This window comes from Astatotilapia calliptera, chromosome 23 (genome assembly GCF_900246225.1).
Source record: "Astatotilapia calliptera chromosome 23, fAstCal1.2, whole genome shotgun sequence".
Lineage (NCBI taxonomy): Eukaryota > Metazoa > Chordata > Actinopteri > Cichliformes > Cichlidae > Astatotilapia > Astatotilapia calliptera.
In genome coordinates this window covers 8,582,325-8,598,057 of record NC_039323.1, presented here as the reverse complement: position 1 = coordinate 8,598,057, position 15,733 = coordinate 8,582,325, and the positions used below count along the sequence as shown (strand labels likewise).

The 15,733-nt window shown below is 40.6% G+C and overlaps 2 protein-coding genes across 6 annotated transcripts in view; one reads left to right on the top strand and one right to left on the bottom strand.

The window, feature by feature from the left end:
* The first annotated feature begins 1,417 nt into the window (after window positions 1-1,417).
* cbr4 (carbonyl reductase 4) lies at window positions 1,418-7,732 on the top strand. Its single transcript, XM_026159981.1, has 6 exons — window positions 1,418-1,597; window positions 2,883-3,033; window positions 4,833-4,953; window positions 5,066-5,202; window positions 6,567-6,701; window positions 7,266-7,732. The coding sequence occupies exons 2-6, from the start codon at window positions 2,889-2,891 to the stop codon at window positions 7,442-7,444; spliced, it is 717 nt and encodes a 238-aa protein (XP_026015766.1). The 5' UTR covers window positions 1,418-1,597; window positions 2,883-2,888; the 3' UTR covers window positions 7,445-7,732.
* Window positions 7,733-9,578: 1,846 nt separating this feature from the next.
* The window catches only part of palld (palladin, cytoskeletal associated protein), a 69,017-nt gene continuing 62,862 nt past the window's right edge, over window positions 9,579-15,733 (bottom strand). For all 5 annotated transcript variants that reach the window (XM_026159976.1, XM_026159979.1, XM_026159980.1 and 2 more), the window contains 5 exons: window positions 14,125-14,257; window positions 12,060-12,267; window positions 11,674-11,839; window positions 11,226-11,359; window positions 9,579-11,140 (listed from right to left, as the gene is read on the bottom strand). In XM_026159976.1, coding sequence (XP_026015761.1) covers window positions 10,980-11,140; window positions 11,226-11,359; window positions 11,674-11,839; window positions 12,060-12,267; window positions 14,125-14,257 — 802 coding nt within the window. In that variant the 3' untranslated portion in view covers window positions 9,579-10,979. The remainder of the gene's footprint in view (window positions 11,141-11,225; window positions 11,360-11,673; window positions 11,840-12,059; window positions 12,268-14,124; window positions 14,258-15,733) is intronic.

Below are 15,733 nucleotides of genomic sequence, written 5' to 3'. Positions count from 1 at the left end.
CTTTAATCATTGTTTGTAATTCTAGGTTGTGTTATATCATCTGTCCACTTGGGTTGTTGTGCTTTAGTAGATTATGCACATGTGCTAAATCTGTTGCAGGAATATTTCAGGTTGACAGGACTGTGAGTTACAGGTTGGGTAGGGACTGTGTGTAAATATAGGCAAAGCTATGTATGCACAGCCCAGGTAAAATATTCAGAGTTAGGAGTGCTGTGTAGAGTTAAAGAATTAAGGCCCCAAGGTCAACAATTCTTGATAACGTTTAAGCACAAGGCGTGTGAGCTGATTCAATTGACTGCAGCAAAAGGAATCAAGTCCTCCTTGAACTTTTTAACAGTGCCCGAGGAAACGGGCAGGAGTTATGTGCTTGGCTTCTTGGAATAGATTTTCTGTGCAATTATACCAGAAAAGTAAACGTGTGTTTTTGTAGGGCATGAAGAAAATGTGACAGCATTTAAAAATAACCCAATGATCAGGCAAAATAGTTCCAGGAACTAAATAAATAAAGTGTTTTCTTTCTCTGAAAAGAAATTCAGTCCAGTGTCTCTCTGATGCACAAGCACACCTAATGAACTCTCGGTTGACAGGCTTAGAGTCACCACATTTAGAGAAATCAAACTGTTTGTAGTGTTTGCATTTTGTTCCTTTTATACTGTGTATGATTCACAGCGCTCAGGGCTACATATCCACTCTGGCACAGGTGATGAATGTGATTTTGCTTCAGCAAATCAATCTGGCAGAATAAGTCTCAGACTGATGAACTGTCCAGGTGTGGGCCAAGGCCACCCAACCGGTCTCAACATGATTCATTTTTTTTCCTTTTTTCTTTTTTTTGTGTGCACTGATGACAGATTTGCTTTTCTTCATGAGATATATTTCCACAAGGGAACAATGTGGAAAAATGAATGGCTGCAAATAGAAATCACAGTGTTATTTCACTGGCAGTAAGATAAAGATGAGGTATGCTGTATTTATTTGAAAAACGTTGAAGTTCCTGTGCTACATCAGTTAAAACAATAAATATAATTTCTAACAAAAAAGCCCATTTTAAAAAAAGTAGCTAGGATGTAACAAAATAAAACAGCTTACTGAGATAATAAGCACTCTAACAGCTAAATCAAGGGAAGTAAATAAGCTAGATAAATAAAAATATTTTAAAAAATATATAATAAAACTATGTCAGAAGCTTTTGAATATATTACAATAAAGTGATTCTTTAAAGTAAAATAGATCAACAAAAACGAATAAAACGGTCAGACTAAATATAGCAAAACAAGCACAGCAAATGTCAGATGGCAAAGTGGGTCAGTGTACACACGGTGTAACGTACAGTGGACAGTGTAGGGTGGAACTACAGTGGCTGGGTAAAGGTAAAAAAAATCACCAATCAATCAAAGCAGTGCTGGTTCAGTTCAGCCAATCCAGCGTTACCACAGCGCCCTCTACCGACCAACAACGACCAGCACAATAACAACAAAAAACATGGCGGCGCCCATGACTACCCGCTCCTCTGGTATTCTTTATTTGTTCAGTAAATAACATTTGTTACATTTGTAACAGTGTTTCTCAAACGGGGTGTTAGACTCAGAAAAACGAGGTAAGTATCATATCGCTGCATAAACGTAACTGTACGATGACATTTAAAGCTAAATACGGCTACTATTTACCGGACAGCGACTGTGACTCTTAGCCTCACTGAAGTGACCCGGTGTCCTACTTTGTGTTGTGCTGCAGAGCATTTTGTCCCACATGTTAAGGCAGGGTGTCATGTTTTATAATCTTGGCTGTGTTTACTTGCCTAGACCCATACAGACAAACAACCAACCTTACCGTCACGTATTCATCCCAGCACGCGCGCTTCCGTGCACTTAAATAGATATAAACTCTGTGCCAAAATAATGGGGGAAAGATTAAAGGAAAATATATACTATACTATAAAATGAGTTTTTAAAACAAATCGCACATTCAAACAACCCGATGATGGCCGAAGAAGACTGCTCCAAATTTTAGGAGCTAAAAAAATTGGTTTTAAAGTATAATCGCGTAGCCTCAGTGACAAGGTCTCTAAAGGTAGCCCTTTATAAATTAGCCGGTACCTGTTTATCTACAACTTAAGAAGAACAAGTGTGATATGTGAGCACCGGCCATCCCTCCTCTGCACATGTCCAAACCCTACCACCTTTGCCTCTCTCCCTTATTAACAGTGATGGTTAATCAATCTGTCCGTAGTATAGATAGAGCTGTTAAAGCCTGTTTTTCTGTTTGCTATCGCAGTGTTTCTTCAGCATCTAAAATACATTCAGACTGATGTGTGTTGACTCAAAAGACAAAAATCCCAGTAATCCCAGTGTTTCAGTCCTAAACCAAAAGAAAACTTTGTTAAAGCAAACAGGGTGTTATTATTACACATATAAGTTGTCATACAAATACATTATGCTTATATGCTAGGGTGACCAGATCTCAACAAAAGATTGTTTATATGTAAGACACATGGGACACATCATATTTGTATTTGTGTAACACTGAATAATAACTGACAAAAAATAACAATTTTTCTAATTTACTGTCACTTCATTTGTGGTAGTGTCCATCTGACACTGACTTTCCCCATACAGAGTTTAACCTGCACTTGACTATAATAAAAGCGTTCCCTACTTTCTTCAGCCAGACTTTAGAAAAAAGTGCCTGCAGAGCCGATTGAAATATGGAACAAGGGATAAAAATGCTGTGTGTTTATGCTGTGTAGCTTCCATTCAATAATCAGACTACACCATCGACTTATGAAGATCATAAAGGGAAGCAGGCATGTCTCTCCTGTGTTTCATCTGAGATAGTCCGGATGCTGTTCTGTAGCTGTAATTGAGCTGTTGCCTCTCCTGCAGGTCATCATGTCCAGACTGGCAGTAGTGTGTGGGGGTTCCAGAGGCATTGGGAAAGCAGTGTCCTGCCTGCTGGCAGAAAGAGGCTGCAGGGTAGCCGTCGTCTCCAGGAACAAAGACGTCGCCCAGGCAACTGTGGCATCTCTGCATGGAGGTATAATGCTGTGCTGTGTGTAATACAGTGCTTAACAAAATTATTAGATCACCGGATATAAAAAGAAAGCACAAGTATTTTAGAAGTCTGCGAAAAACAAATTAAATTACTGAACTCACTGAACTGAATTGTTGTTTTAATACCCAAATTATAACCAGCACACTGGACTTCTCTCAGAACTAAATTAATCAAGCAGAACATTCAACCACTGCTAGTAAAATAGCAATTTTTTTTAGGATTAAAAATATTATTTTTATTAACAAGCTTGCACAAACTGGTGCATTAACCATTACAGAAACATAAAAAATTATTTTGGTAATTACCAATAGTGTTGATTTAAGGTAGCTGTGGCGTAAACCTTACCCTGGATTTTGGACTAATAAATGAGTTAATGAGTAAAGTGTACAGACATGTGCCAGAGCTATTAGAGCTTTTCATTAGCGTGCTTTTTTCTGCACAACGGCCCTCCTCTAAAGGAAAATTACCAATTTTTATTTTCAAAAGTATGGCTTAATTTACTCAAGCTTAAAATGCAGATTTGTTATGAAATTGGCAAAAACAACAGAGAACAACAGCATATGTTGTCTTCATTCTTACTTACAACACCAAAAAGCCAAATTTTGAGAAGGAAAAAAAAGAATGAATTTCACAGTTAGTTTAAGTTTTTGTAATTTTTGTAATGTGGGGAGTATTTATAATTGAGATGTTTTAAGAAGTTTCATTTACCCACTAGATAAGCAGAAGAAAATGGAGTCACAGATACAGTTCAGATCAAACAGAGTAAATAAAAATATGCATCAAAACCTCCTTGTGTAGATTTATTCAAAATTACAAATAATAAAATTAAAGACTTCTCTGTATCATTTTGATTTAGTCTTTGCAAGTACACATTATAAATAAACAAGCATGTAGCTCCTTCTTTCTTTATAAATATGGGTGGGATATTTATTTTAAATAGTCTAGCTCTACACTGCCATCAACTGTAAGTAAAAGATGTACGTGACATTGGTATGATATCTCACACTGAGGGTTTTTTGGCTTTGAAACTAGATGTGACTAAACAGAGAGACTCTGTGCACTCTAGTAACTTGTCAGTCAGTCACATGTTAAATATCATAAACCAGGGGTGTCAAACTCAAATACACAGTGGGCCAAAATTCAAAACTAGAACAAAGTCGCGGGCTAACGTTAATATTTATTGAAATATATTTATTCCTCCAGATATATATAAGAATGAATCTTTTCTTATGGACTCAAACACGTTTTGCTGAAAAACTGAATATGGAACAAGCAAAGCTTAATACTAAACAATATATATTAGCTGTATAATACCAGTAGGCCAGCTCTAATAGTAATTTGGTATGGCTTCGCGGGCCAAATGTAATTAGGCTGCGGGCCAAATTTGGCCCGCGGGCCAGAGTTTGACACCTATGTCATAAACCATTAACCTTTGTATAATCCTTTGTGACTATAACGTCGAACATATTTTACAAAGACAACACTGTTTTGTATTTGGCAAGGCTTGAAATGAGAGCTTGAGAACATAAACTCATCAGTAAATAGTTTACTGAGGTCATAAACCAAGTTAGAAGATATGGTAGTTTTCTCACGGCAACTATACAGTCAGACTTTCAACCAGAGGAGTCGCCCCCTGCTGGCCATTAGAAAGACTGCAGGTTTAAAGCATTTAGAAGCTACGCCCATTTTTAATTAAATACAAGGTTCAGTGTAGACTTAGAGGACCTTTATAAACATACTGCAGTGATGCCGACAGTAGATCTGATGTGTGTCTTCTCTAGATGAGCACATTGCTTTTAGCTGTGACATCTCTAAAGAACAGGAGGTGCAGAAAACATTTGAAATGATCCAGAAGACCTGTGGAAACATCTCCTATCTCGTGAACGCAGCTGGTATCAACAGGTGAGCAAGCACTGAAGTTGACACCTCTACTGATTCTCAGCTGCATTTGCAGACATATTTAGACGCATGTAAATGCTGAACCCCTGCAAGTTGCTGTTGTCTGTTTGCACAGAGATGGTCTGCTACTGAGGACCAAACCAGAGGACATGGTGGCTCTGCTTCACACCAACCTGCTGGGCTCCATGTTGACCTGCAGGGCAGCGCTGCGCAGCATGCTGCACAGCCAAGGAGCAGCTATTGTTAATATAGGTACTTGATGATTCACATTAGTGGTGTGTCTTCAATTTAACCACTAGATGGCTGTGTTACTACTTTTATAGATTCAAGTCAGTGTACCCTTTAAGGAGGATATTATTTTGTACGGTGGCCCTGAGAGGCCAAACGGATTGCAACTTAAGAAAACACCAGCAATAAGAAAAACGCTGCAAAAGCACACAAAACACAATGGAAATAGGAAAAAGCAAAACAGAAATAGGAAAAAGACAACAGAAATAGGAAAAAACTGATTTCCAAAAGCACAAGGGAATTGTTTCTGGGGAGACAATAACCCAATGTTGCAGGGACCAAAATATGCTAAGAATTGCGCTGGGAGACACTTAAAAGAAGTGGAGGATCTATCGGTTTTGTGAGGAAAGAAAAGATGAGAGGTAAGTGTGTTAGCCTAACTATTCGCCTAAAAATCCATCATCAGTATTATATGAATCATGATAAAACACACCAAGCATGTTTTGGGTTCGTGCAACTTGTCCGTTGGGTTATTGTCTCCCCAGAAACACTTCCCTTGTGCTTTTGGAAATCAGTTTTTTCCTATTTCTGTTGTCGTTTCTCCTATTGCCATTGTGTTTTGTGTGCTTTTGCAGCGTTTTTCTTATTGCTGGTGTTTAGTTAATGGTAGATGATATTAGTCTCAGTATTGGGGAAAGTGTAGTAAACGGTGCAGGCTTGGGGAAAAAAAGCTGTGAGGTGAAAGAACAGATGATTCTCTGCTAAACAGATGTGTGGAGTTATAAACATTACTGCATGAGGAAGAGATTACCTAAATCAGTCTGTTAGTGGAAGTTCTCTGCTGCCTGTTCAGTAAGTGGTGCAGAGGGTGGTCGGGATTATCCACAATGGATAAAAGTTTGTTGAGGGACTTCCTCTCAGAGTCAGCCTTCCTGGTCAGTTTATTGGTCTCTGATGTTGCAGACTAAAGGAAAATATACACTGCACTCGTCACAGGGACAACTGAAATTAAAAGTAACTTGAATATACCTAAGTAACGGCTCAAGCTGTTTCAAGATGGTAAGACTTGCTCCTAGAAGGGCTTTGTTGAAATCTCGAATGCCACCGACACCTGGGACTGCAGCTCTTAAGAAGCACCGGATTGACTGCATCCTGTAAGAAAATCCAACCAGAATCTGAAACCACAAGCACGGCTATAATAATATTAATGTGATTTCTACCTCAAGGTTTACAGTGTTTATATTTCTTTGTAAAGAAAATCTATGAAATTATACAGACAGAGAAACAAATTCTTAATCCAGCACGCTGGGAGTCAGGTAATTTGATTGTGATTTATATTAAATGTGGAATCAAGTCATCTTAATGGATTTCTCTGGTCATGTCTGCAGGCTCTGTTGTGGGCCTGAAAGGGAACTCTGGCCAGTGTGTCTACAGTGCCAGTAAAGCTGGTCTAGAGGGTTTCACTCGCTCCTTGGCTAAAGAAGTTGCTTCACGTAATATCAGGGTTAACCTCCTGGCTCCAGGTACAGAATATGCTTCTGATTCTTTCACTTTTCTCCCTGTCTTCTCAATATCTGCTACAATCCACTGCTATCAGAGAACCACACTGAGCCCTTTAACCGGTCAGCGTTCAATTTACGCGTAGTGTCATTCATATCGAGGTACGTGTTGTTGGTTCCTTGGAGGACTGCGCGCAAGTGGTTGTGTATCTCTTTGAGTAGACTGTGTGGACAAATACCTAATACCAAACCAATGAGTTTATATACAGTCACTCATGCAAACAGACACAAACGCAGTACCGTAAAACAAACACAAATCTCTTGTTTACTTCTCCCACTCATGAGCAAGACTATGAGATACTTGAGCTTCTCCACGTAAGGCAGCAACTCATCCCTAACTTTCCTCCAGCTGCCTTATATTCCTAAGAACCGTGGCCTCACTTTCATCCCTGCCACTTGACACTCTCTGCTCCAATGCAACTTGCAGCAAAGATTAGATCCTTAGATTAGTGATTGGTAATTAGTACAAAGCACTGCTTGTGTCAGTCTCTGTCATCTCATTGCTGTTTTTTCCCCATCTTTTGGTAGGTTTTATACACACTGACATGACTGCAGGGATGAGAGAGGAGGATTTAGAGCGCTCCATCCCTCTGGGGAGATTTGGAGAGCCGGAGGAGGTAGCCCGGGCCGTCCTCTTCCTCCTGGAGTCCCGCTACATTACAGGAGAAACGCTGGTGGTGGACGGAGGGCTGCAGCTGGCCATGTAGGGAGTAACAGCTTCCTCCGGAGCTACTGTTTTGAATATTCAGTGTCTTATTTTAGGCATTAAGTGTCACTGTCGATTGAGAAATTTATGACTGATAACAAAAAGAAAAACTTTTGAACTTAAAGCCTTACATCTTAAGTTAAATCTAGAGCTCTGCCCAAACTAAGTTAAAAGTGATACCTGGTAAGCTGCTGGATTGTGAGATGTGTGTTTATTACTCGTATCAGATGTATTGCTACTGCAAAAGCCTTCAGATTAAAGCAAACATAATGTATGTTGTTAAAACTCATTTACTTTCTTCTGCTGAGTCACTCTGTTCAGCCACAGTGGGCGTGGCCTTTGAGAGTCAGTCATGACTAACGCTGCTGACTCCAGAGTGTCTGGCCTAGTCCAGACCTCCGTGCCCTGGGGTCCTAAATTTGATCAGTGAATTTAACGCTGTTGGTCTTTTTCCATGACTGTAAAGCACCCGCCCGCTTGCATGCCACTGATCCTTACGCTCATGTTTTGTTCCCCACGTCCCCCTGGGAGACCCCCTCACAGCCGCCACATGTTGCCCTCCACAGCCTCCTGCCTGCGCCCCCCAAGCCCACCTCTGGCGCGGCCTATAGAGCGAGGAGGCATTTGGGGCTGCAGCTGGAGGGAATTAAAGGTAGCGGTGGAGGTAGGGGGGTATTTTTAGTGCTGGGAATGTTTTGAGTGTCTAGTTACAGCTCTGGACCTGTACTGTGGATGTGTGGGGCTAGAGGTGACTGTCATGCTCACTGATGAGATTTGCAAAGCTGTTATCAAAACCTGGACTTTAAATGAGCTACAGTGTGTGGGGGGGCTGTTGTGTGCATTTCTCCTCTAAGTGTTGTATGTCTTTCTAAACGGAGCAGCCAGCCAGGTAGATGGACTCAACAGCCATTTTTCAAGTCTATTTAAACTCATTTTAAACTGAATCTGGTCTACTTTTAGGTTACTATTTATTTTTTAGGTTACTATATATTTACTTTTTTTTGCATCATCTGATGTTTGCTGTGATGTTCACTCCAGAAACCTTGGTTTTGTGTTAAAACCTGAATGCTCCAGACCAGCAACACACAAAACTCCTGCTTTTATAAAAGTGCTCACATTTCCTGACGATCAGTTAAGAGAGGAGCTTAGAGACCCAAGGTTTTGGGTGATGACACCATCTGGAACAGCTGCTCTAGACAGGACAAGGCAGCCTTTTCTGACAGGAAATGATTAATACAGACAGAACGGGTAAGTCTGCAAGGTAAGATTTAAACCAGCCTAACGCTGATCCAGACACACCCACTACTTGATGTAACCTGTTTAATGTGACTGTGTAACAGTGACGCAGTATCAAAAGCAGAACAGTGTAATTCCCAGCATCTGGACCCATCAAAATGTCATTTGTAACCCTAAGAAGGGCACTTTCAGTCAAATGTAATTTATAAAATTATAACTAAAATTTATAAAAAGTGTTATGCATTTCCTAAAAGGCTTCTCAGCTACAATCTTTTCTAAAATCTTTGGCAATTAAGGTCACCTGGGCTTATCCCTAGCTATAACTTTCCAGGTAAGGATAAATCCAGGTTAGATTTGAGGTTTTACAGCAAGGGTTGGGTTGAACAATAGCATGCTTATACCAGGTGTGAACAGAACCGATTAACATGAATAATAATATCAGGCCACACGAGAGTCGCAGTGACACAAAGTATATAAAATAGTTTAATTTTGCTGCTGAAATCAGTGAAACTTTCCAGATAAGGACAAAAATCACTAATAGAGTGAGTAGATTAAGGCACGACGCTTGAATGAACATGTTGTACTTTATCTACAACACAAACTTGAGCAGTAGTTCCCCAGAAACCCTGGCGAGCTATTGCTCAAGACCACTTTAAAAAAATTGCAGGAAGGTCTGGCTCCAAAGAAGCAAAGTAAAAAGAACTGAGGGGTGGCTTGAGACTTTTGCACAGTACATGTACCCCTTATTGGGAATCACTGTGCCAAATCACTGCTTGACTTTATAGCTTTTTAACGTATTTAGCACAAGTGGCATTTCCTGTGACCGATAATATGCCTTTTGGCATTCTTTTATTGTTTTAGAGAAGCCTACCAGTCCACAAAAACATTCACACTGTGCCTGAAGAGTTTGATTTTTTTTTATTAACATTTTATAACCTAAAATAGTATCAGGAGAACAATCCATATACAGGCATTGATTGGCATAGAAATGTGCAAACACAAAGTGTCAGCTGACCGAAGCTCAGAAAAAAGATGCCCACAAGGAGACAAATCGTAGATATAAATATGCTTTGCTGTTGATTTCTTAATGTTGAGAGTTTTTATTACCCATGAATACTGAAGGAAAGAAGCAGTTTTGTTTTTGTTTTTTTTAAATGCATCCTAGTAAAAGTTACTTGGCACTGTACAAGTGTCCAAAAAAAAACATGCAAAGAAACTGTGTTTGCATTAAGTGATTTAAGGCAGTAAATATATTTATAAAGCTTCATGATAGACAGGATTGTTTTATCGGTGAACTGAAGGTTGCAAATATAATTTATGTTAAGATTGCTTTGGAAAGTAAATAGCTTTTTTTTTTTCCATACAAAAATAAAATGGACAATCTGTGATGTGTGTGACGAAAAACACTGAAACCCTTCACAGCACCCTCTCTTAAGTGAGAACGTTTCAATTCACACTTCAAAAGAAAGAAAGAAAAGAAAATCAAAGAAGAAGAAAAAGTAATCACCTAAATAACCCACCATCATTTTAGTTTTTCAGTATTACACTTCACATCCCTCCACTGACTTGCTTTTACTCCCATTTTCTCTTGTTAAAACCAACTTTCCTTAAGGTCTGCTGCACATACACATCCTTTTAACCAAACGTTAAATGTCTTCTGCCCCCCCAAAACAAAACAACAACAAAAAACACCGTTTTTAAGGTCCGGCCTTGTCCAGTATCTGATCTACAACCTAAAAGCGCAGATTGTATGATGCTTTAACTATCTGCACTGTGCTACATAAGCCCTCACAATAAAAGTGGGTGATCTCCTTCGTCCAAGCTACGATGCTTTGAATCATTCAGTCTCGTTTCCTCAGCTGGTGTGATTGCTACTTATAAATACAGTATTAGTTGGTGAATTGCAAATGGCACCACTTGAACATGCATAGTGATTTGGTTTCATTTTTTTGTATCTTTACAGAAAGAAAAAGGCACTTTAAAGGGTAAAACAGAGTCAGGCATACACTGAACAGTCTTTTCTTGTGGTAAACACCTCAATCACTTCCAGATCCAGTTAATAAAATGAAACTTGGGGAAACAACTTGATGAATTCTGTAATACATTAGTGTTGTGTCATCCTATTTAGAACAAAGAAACATGGCAACACCTTTCTCACTTTGCCCACCCAAGCTTAAATTCAGTATCTGCAGTTCATTGGTGGTGGACAAGAATATACTCTGCCTCTCCTCGTTAGGAGTGCCCGGATCACAGGCAGCTTTCTGGCTTTTCTGGGTAATCCTCACACCTCTGACTCGTCTCTACAGGTCGTCGCTTTCCACCAGGCCTCCGGGCTGCACTGGGCTGGAGTCGGGGAAGAAGGCCGCCTTCACATCCAGACCTCTCTCCGTCAGTGCTGCGTAGCGGCTGGTGGAGGGACGCACCTTTTTTGGCTTTGGGAGGTTAGGCTGCTGCCATTGAGCTAAAGAAGGAATAGAAGTATTTAAATAGTTTGTATAAAGGAAAATGCTGGATTCAGGGAGAAGTGTGTGATAGCTTAGACTTACTGTGGACATCAAGCCGAGCGGTGCTGGATACGATGCCGGCGTCATTCTTGGCTGACACGGTGTACCAGCCGGCATCTTCTTTCAAGGCTGGCTGGATGATCATACATAGGTAGCCACAGTTGTCCTGGTGCATGCTGGGAAAGAAGAGAAAGAGCATTGACATACATCAGATAACTGATATACATCAGATGTCAGAGACATGACACTTACATGAAATAAGGTAATATTTAAATATTGTTTTTCTTGGCGTACTGTATCTATAATATGAATTGTCATTGCATGTGTTGGTGCTGTGATGGCGTGATCCTAGTCCTCTGGATTGAAATGTTATTGAAACCATAACTGTGCACATGTTTAGGGCTTGTATAACTTACTGGGGAAAATGCTTTCTAAATCTCATTTTAGGGCAAAGTCACCAAACCAGTTTGGTTTACTTATTCCTGTTTACCTGATTCTGTCTGTGTTGTGAGTGAAAGACTCATTCTCCCTCTTCCAGAAGATCTGCGGATAGGGAACCCCCGTCACACGGCACTCCAGTCGCACAGGATGACCCTCTGCAACGCTCGTGTTCTGCAGTTTCTCGATGAATGAAGGGGCCTTGTGCATCTCTTTGGCTAAGGAGAGAGAAGGTGTTACTTAGATGCACTAATGAACCAGGACAGCAACATCTCCTGCTGGATGTTTATGGAAGCCATTCACAGTTAAAGTTAGTTTCCAGGTAGTTTCTAATTTAGACGTTATTAACCCTAGAACGGTCTGCTTTCCCATGAGTCCCTCAAATGCCACCCCATTAAAAAAAAAAAAGTCTCTGTTCGTGCTGATCGTTCTGTTTACCTGCAACGATGAGTTCCAGGTTGAAAGAGTTCTGGCCGGCTCTGTTGCTGGCGATGCAGGTGTAGACGCCTGCGTCGCGGCTGGTCACAGGTTCGATGACCAGCGAGTGCACGCCATTTTCTCTCACCAGCATCTTATGGGCAGAATCAGGGCGGATGGTCTGTCCGTTCAACTGCCAGATGAGGTCAGGAGTGGGCAGGCCGCTCACCTACAGGAGGGGAAAAACACAGAAGACATTACATTTGAGTGAATGCATGAATGCTCACGTCGTGCCTGTTTTTGTTGGAGGAATTTGATTGTTATCCGCATGTTCGTGTTTATTGGGAGTATGAAAACAGTTTAGTTAATCTTTGTTTGTCTGGGGGAGACTGGTCACCTGCATGCTTTGTCACGGGAATAAACTGGACTCGGAGAAGACATGTTTCTCTTTGCAGAGAAACCCAACACCTGCTCTGCTGCCTCTGGCCCACATGGAAAATGTGCCACTATTACAATGTTCACATTCTCACAAAACAGCAGACTAAGCAGTGATAAGTACTTCTGGAAGGAAACCAGTGCGCATTTAGAAGTTGAGACATTTTAAGAACGGAAAATCTGGAAAGCCTCAAATGACCTGCAAATAGATATTTGCTATAAATATCTTCGACATTAAGAGCTCTGAAGGAATGGAGACTCTGGGTTTATTTCTGAGAGGCCCAAAAAGACAGGCTTTTTATAGAGAGTTAATTGTGGGTCTGCTTTATTTTATTACATGCACCAGCTTTTCAAAGAGGTTCCTCGGTGCCTCAGGCCGCAGGGAGACGAGGTGAAGATGGAGGGGATGAAGAAAGAAAACGAGCACGGGTGGTGGGAGTGGTGTAAGGGGAAATAATTTTAGAAAAACCTGATCCCACTTAATCCCTGAAAAATGACACCTGTGTGCCCTGTCTGTCTGTTGTGAGCCATTCATAAAGTGATGAAAAATCTTGTCTGCGCTAGTTCACTAGAGGAACTGGAATGCACGGAAAGGGAAATGCTTCCTTGGCAGCACTGACATGGAGCCTCCCTGAAAGCAATACAGACGCTGAATTAAAGGGTGGATTTGAAATGGTTTTTTCTCTATTACTATGATTAACATATTCTCTTTGGTGCGGGCATCTTTCTTTCTAGTCACGTCTCACTTATTTTAGACTCTTTGGTTTATCAAAGAATAGCAGCGATAGTGTGTTCACCTGCAGTCTATTCAATAAGCACAGCAGGTTAAATCAAAGCAATGGCTTGGTGAGTAGGGTTAAAGTTAAAATGACAGATTGTAACACACTGTAACACAGGGCTGAAACCACAGGCACATTAAAGTTCATAGCTTGACACGCCATACTCAACCAAAGAAAAAACACAAACCCAAAAAACAAAAAGTTTGTTTTTTCTTCTTTTTTACATCAAAAACGCAGCATCTCAAAACCAACTTTATAAAAAAGTTGGTTTTGAGTTATCGAAATTACTTTTTCAACCACGTGCAGCTTTTGATATTAGAAACTTCTTTTGTAAGAGTGTGCCAGGCCATCAACTTTATATGTTGTTTTTGAGTTCCTGAAGAAAACCTGGGTAAAAACAGGGAGGGTTTGCAATCTCCACATAGAAAGTTCTGAAATCAGGACCGTTTCTGTCTGGCAGCAGTGCTAGCCATATATTAACAGTTTTAACAGGGAAGACCTTTCTCAAAACAGACTGAAAAGAGAATCAGGCTGCCACTAATAAAACCTGCCATGTGCTATTACATCACATCAGTCCAAACACTGTGGAAAAACTCGATGCTTCCAGATTTGGACCATTTCATCGACTTGACCTCCTACAATAATAAAAGCTGTATGCACAGCACATTGGTATATGTATGCTCGTTTATGTAATGCAAGAAGTTCTAATCGTGAAACATTTTGTAACATTGTTAAAAAGTGCTGTATTGGTGTTTTTAATATTGTTATTAATTGACTGAGCAACCACAGTACAACCATAGTTCCTTCCTTCCTCTGTTTTATCACAGTGTACACCCATGCTGGCACATGTTACACTAGAGGTGTGTATTTACCTTGCAGTCCATTCGACACAGGCGGCCTTCCTGAACAATGAGGTCACCAGGCGCCTGCAGGAAGTGGGGGCGGAAGTGACGCTCTTGGATGTTATCGTTCTCATCACCGCTGTCTCTAGACCTGGACCTGGGCCTGATAGAGAGAGAGAGAGACAGACAGACAAAGGGTTTCTGGGATTAAAATTTAAGCTCGGAATTAATGAGATGTTTTGGAAAAGAACAAACTTTTAGTTTTTATTTGCTGACTGTTAAACTCTCAACTAAGGCTACACGGGGAAGCACATAAAATCGTAGGTGAAATCAAGAGTAGAATCAAGTCAAGTCAAGTCAAGTTTATTTATAAAGCACATTTAAAAACAACCGAGGCTGACCAAAGTGCTGTACAATAAAATACAAATATAAAATACAATAAAACACAAGTACATAAAACACCTCACTGATAAAACAATAAATTAAAACAATAAGTTAAACCTTGCTAAAAGCCAATGAGAAGAGGTGAGTTTTAAGAGCAGTTTTAAAAGTTCCAAGGATTGTGGAGAATCTGATGTGAGGAGGTAAACTGTTCCACAGTCTGGGTGCAGCCACAGCAAAAGCCCTCTCTCCCCTAGTCTTTAGTCTGTACCTGGGAACATCTAAAAGCATCAGGTCTGCTGACCTCAAAGATCTCCTGGGGCGGTAAATGCTACCGCCCCAGGAGAATACTTTAAAGAGTACTTTAACCCTTTAAACCCTGACCTAATTTACCCTTTAAACCAGGGGAAGGCAACTCCAGGCCTCAAGGGCCGGTGTCCTGCAGGTTTTAGATGCGTCCTTGATCCAACACAGCTGATTTAAACGGCTAAATTACCTCCTCAACATGTCTTTAAGTTCTCCAGAAGCCTGGTAATGAGCTAATCATTTGATTCAGGTGTGTTGACCCAGGGTGAGATCTAAAACCTGCAGGACACCGGCCCTCGAGGCCTGGAGTTGCTAAAAATGCTAACCGTCATCGGTGACAGGTTAGGGTTTAAAGGGTTAAAAAAAAAAACTCCAGTTCTCTTTCCCCTACTTCCACTTCCTGTTTTGTGACATGTAAAAGTCTCTTTAAGACTTGTACAGCAGGACAGGACCTGGAGATGTTCTTATAACTATACTCAAACACAGTGACATCACCACACTGCCTGAATATCAGCCAAGGAGAGAAATAAAGAGAGCAGGAGACACTGATTGTTATCTGGATCTCTCTCCTTACTCAAAACATCCTTAAGCTCTAATTTAATCAGGGTGTGTTCATCTTGATAACAGATTACAGGTGTTTTTTATGTTCTGTAAGCGACCATAAGAATGTCTGCGATCGTCAGTGCATTTTTCAATATCTGGCCTTGCACGACTGCATACTGCATATACAAGACCATTAGAGCAATGAAAAACAGAGCCATGCTAACAGGTGTTCCCTCTCATTAACACTGAGCTTTTCTCCCCCGAACAGTGGGATTCAGCTCACGGCAAACATTTGCTTAAATAGAAGCTTCTTGGACTGTTTTGAATCCGTGCGGAAATGTGTGAGCGAGCACAGAAGCACGTGCAGATGGTGAACAGCCTGCACCACACGCGCCAGACGGAGATTTTG

Excerpts from the sequence above, each read along its gene's own strand:
- cbr4 (XM_026159981.1), top strand. The coding sequence starts at position 2,889 with ATGTCCAGACTGGCAGTAGTGTGTGGGGGTTCCAGAGGCATTGGGAAA. Across the intron at positions 4,954-5,065 it reads AACGCAGCTGGTATCAACAG|AGATGGTCTGCTACTGAGGA; the intron begins GTGAGCAAGCAC and ends CTGTTTGCACAG. Across the intron at positions 6,702-7,265 it reads GGTTAACCTCCTGGCTCCAG|GTTTTATACACACTGACATG; the intron begins GTACAGAATATG and ends ATCTTTTGGTAG.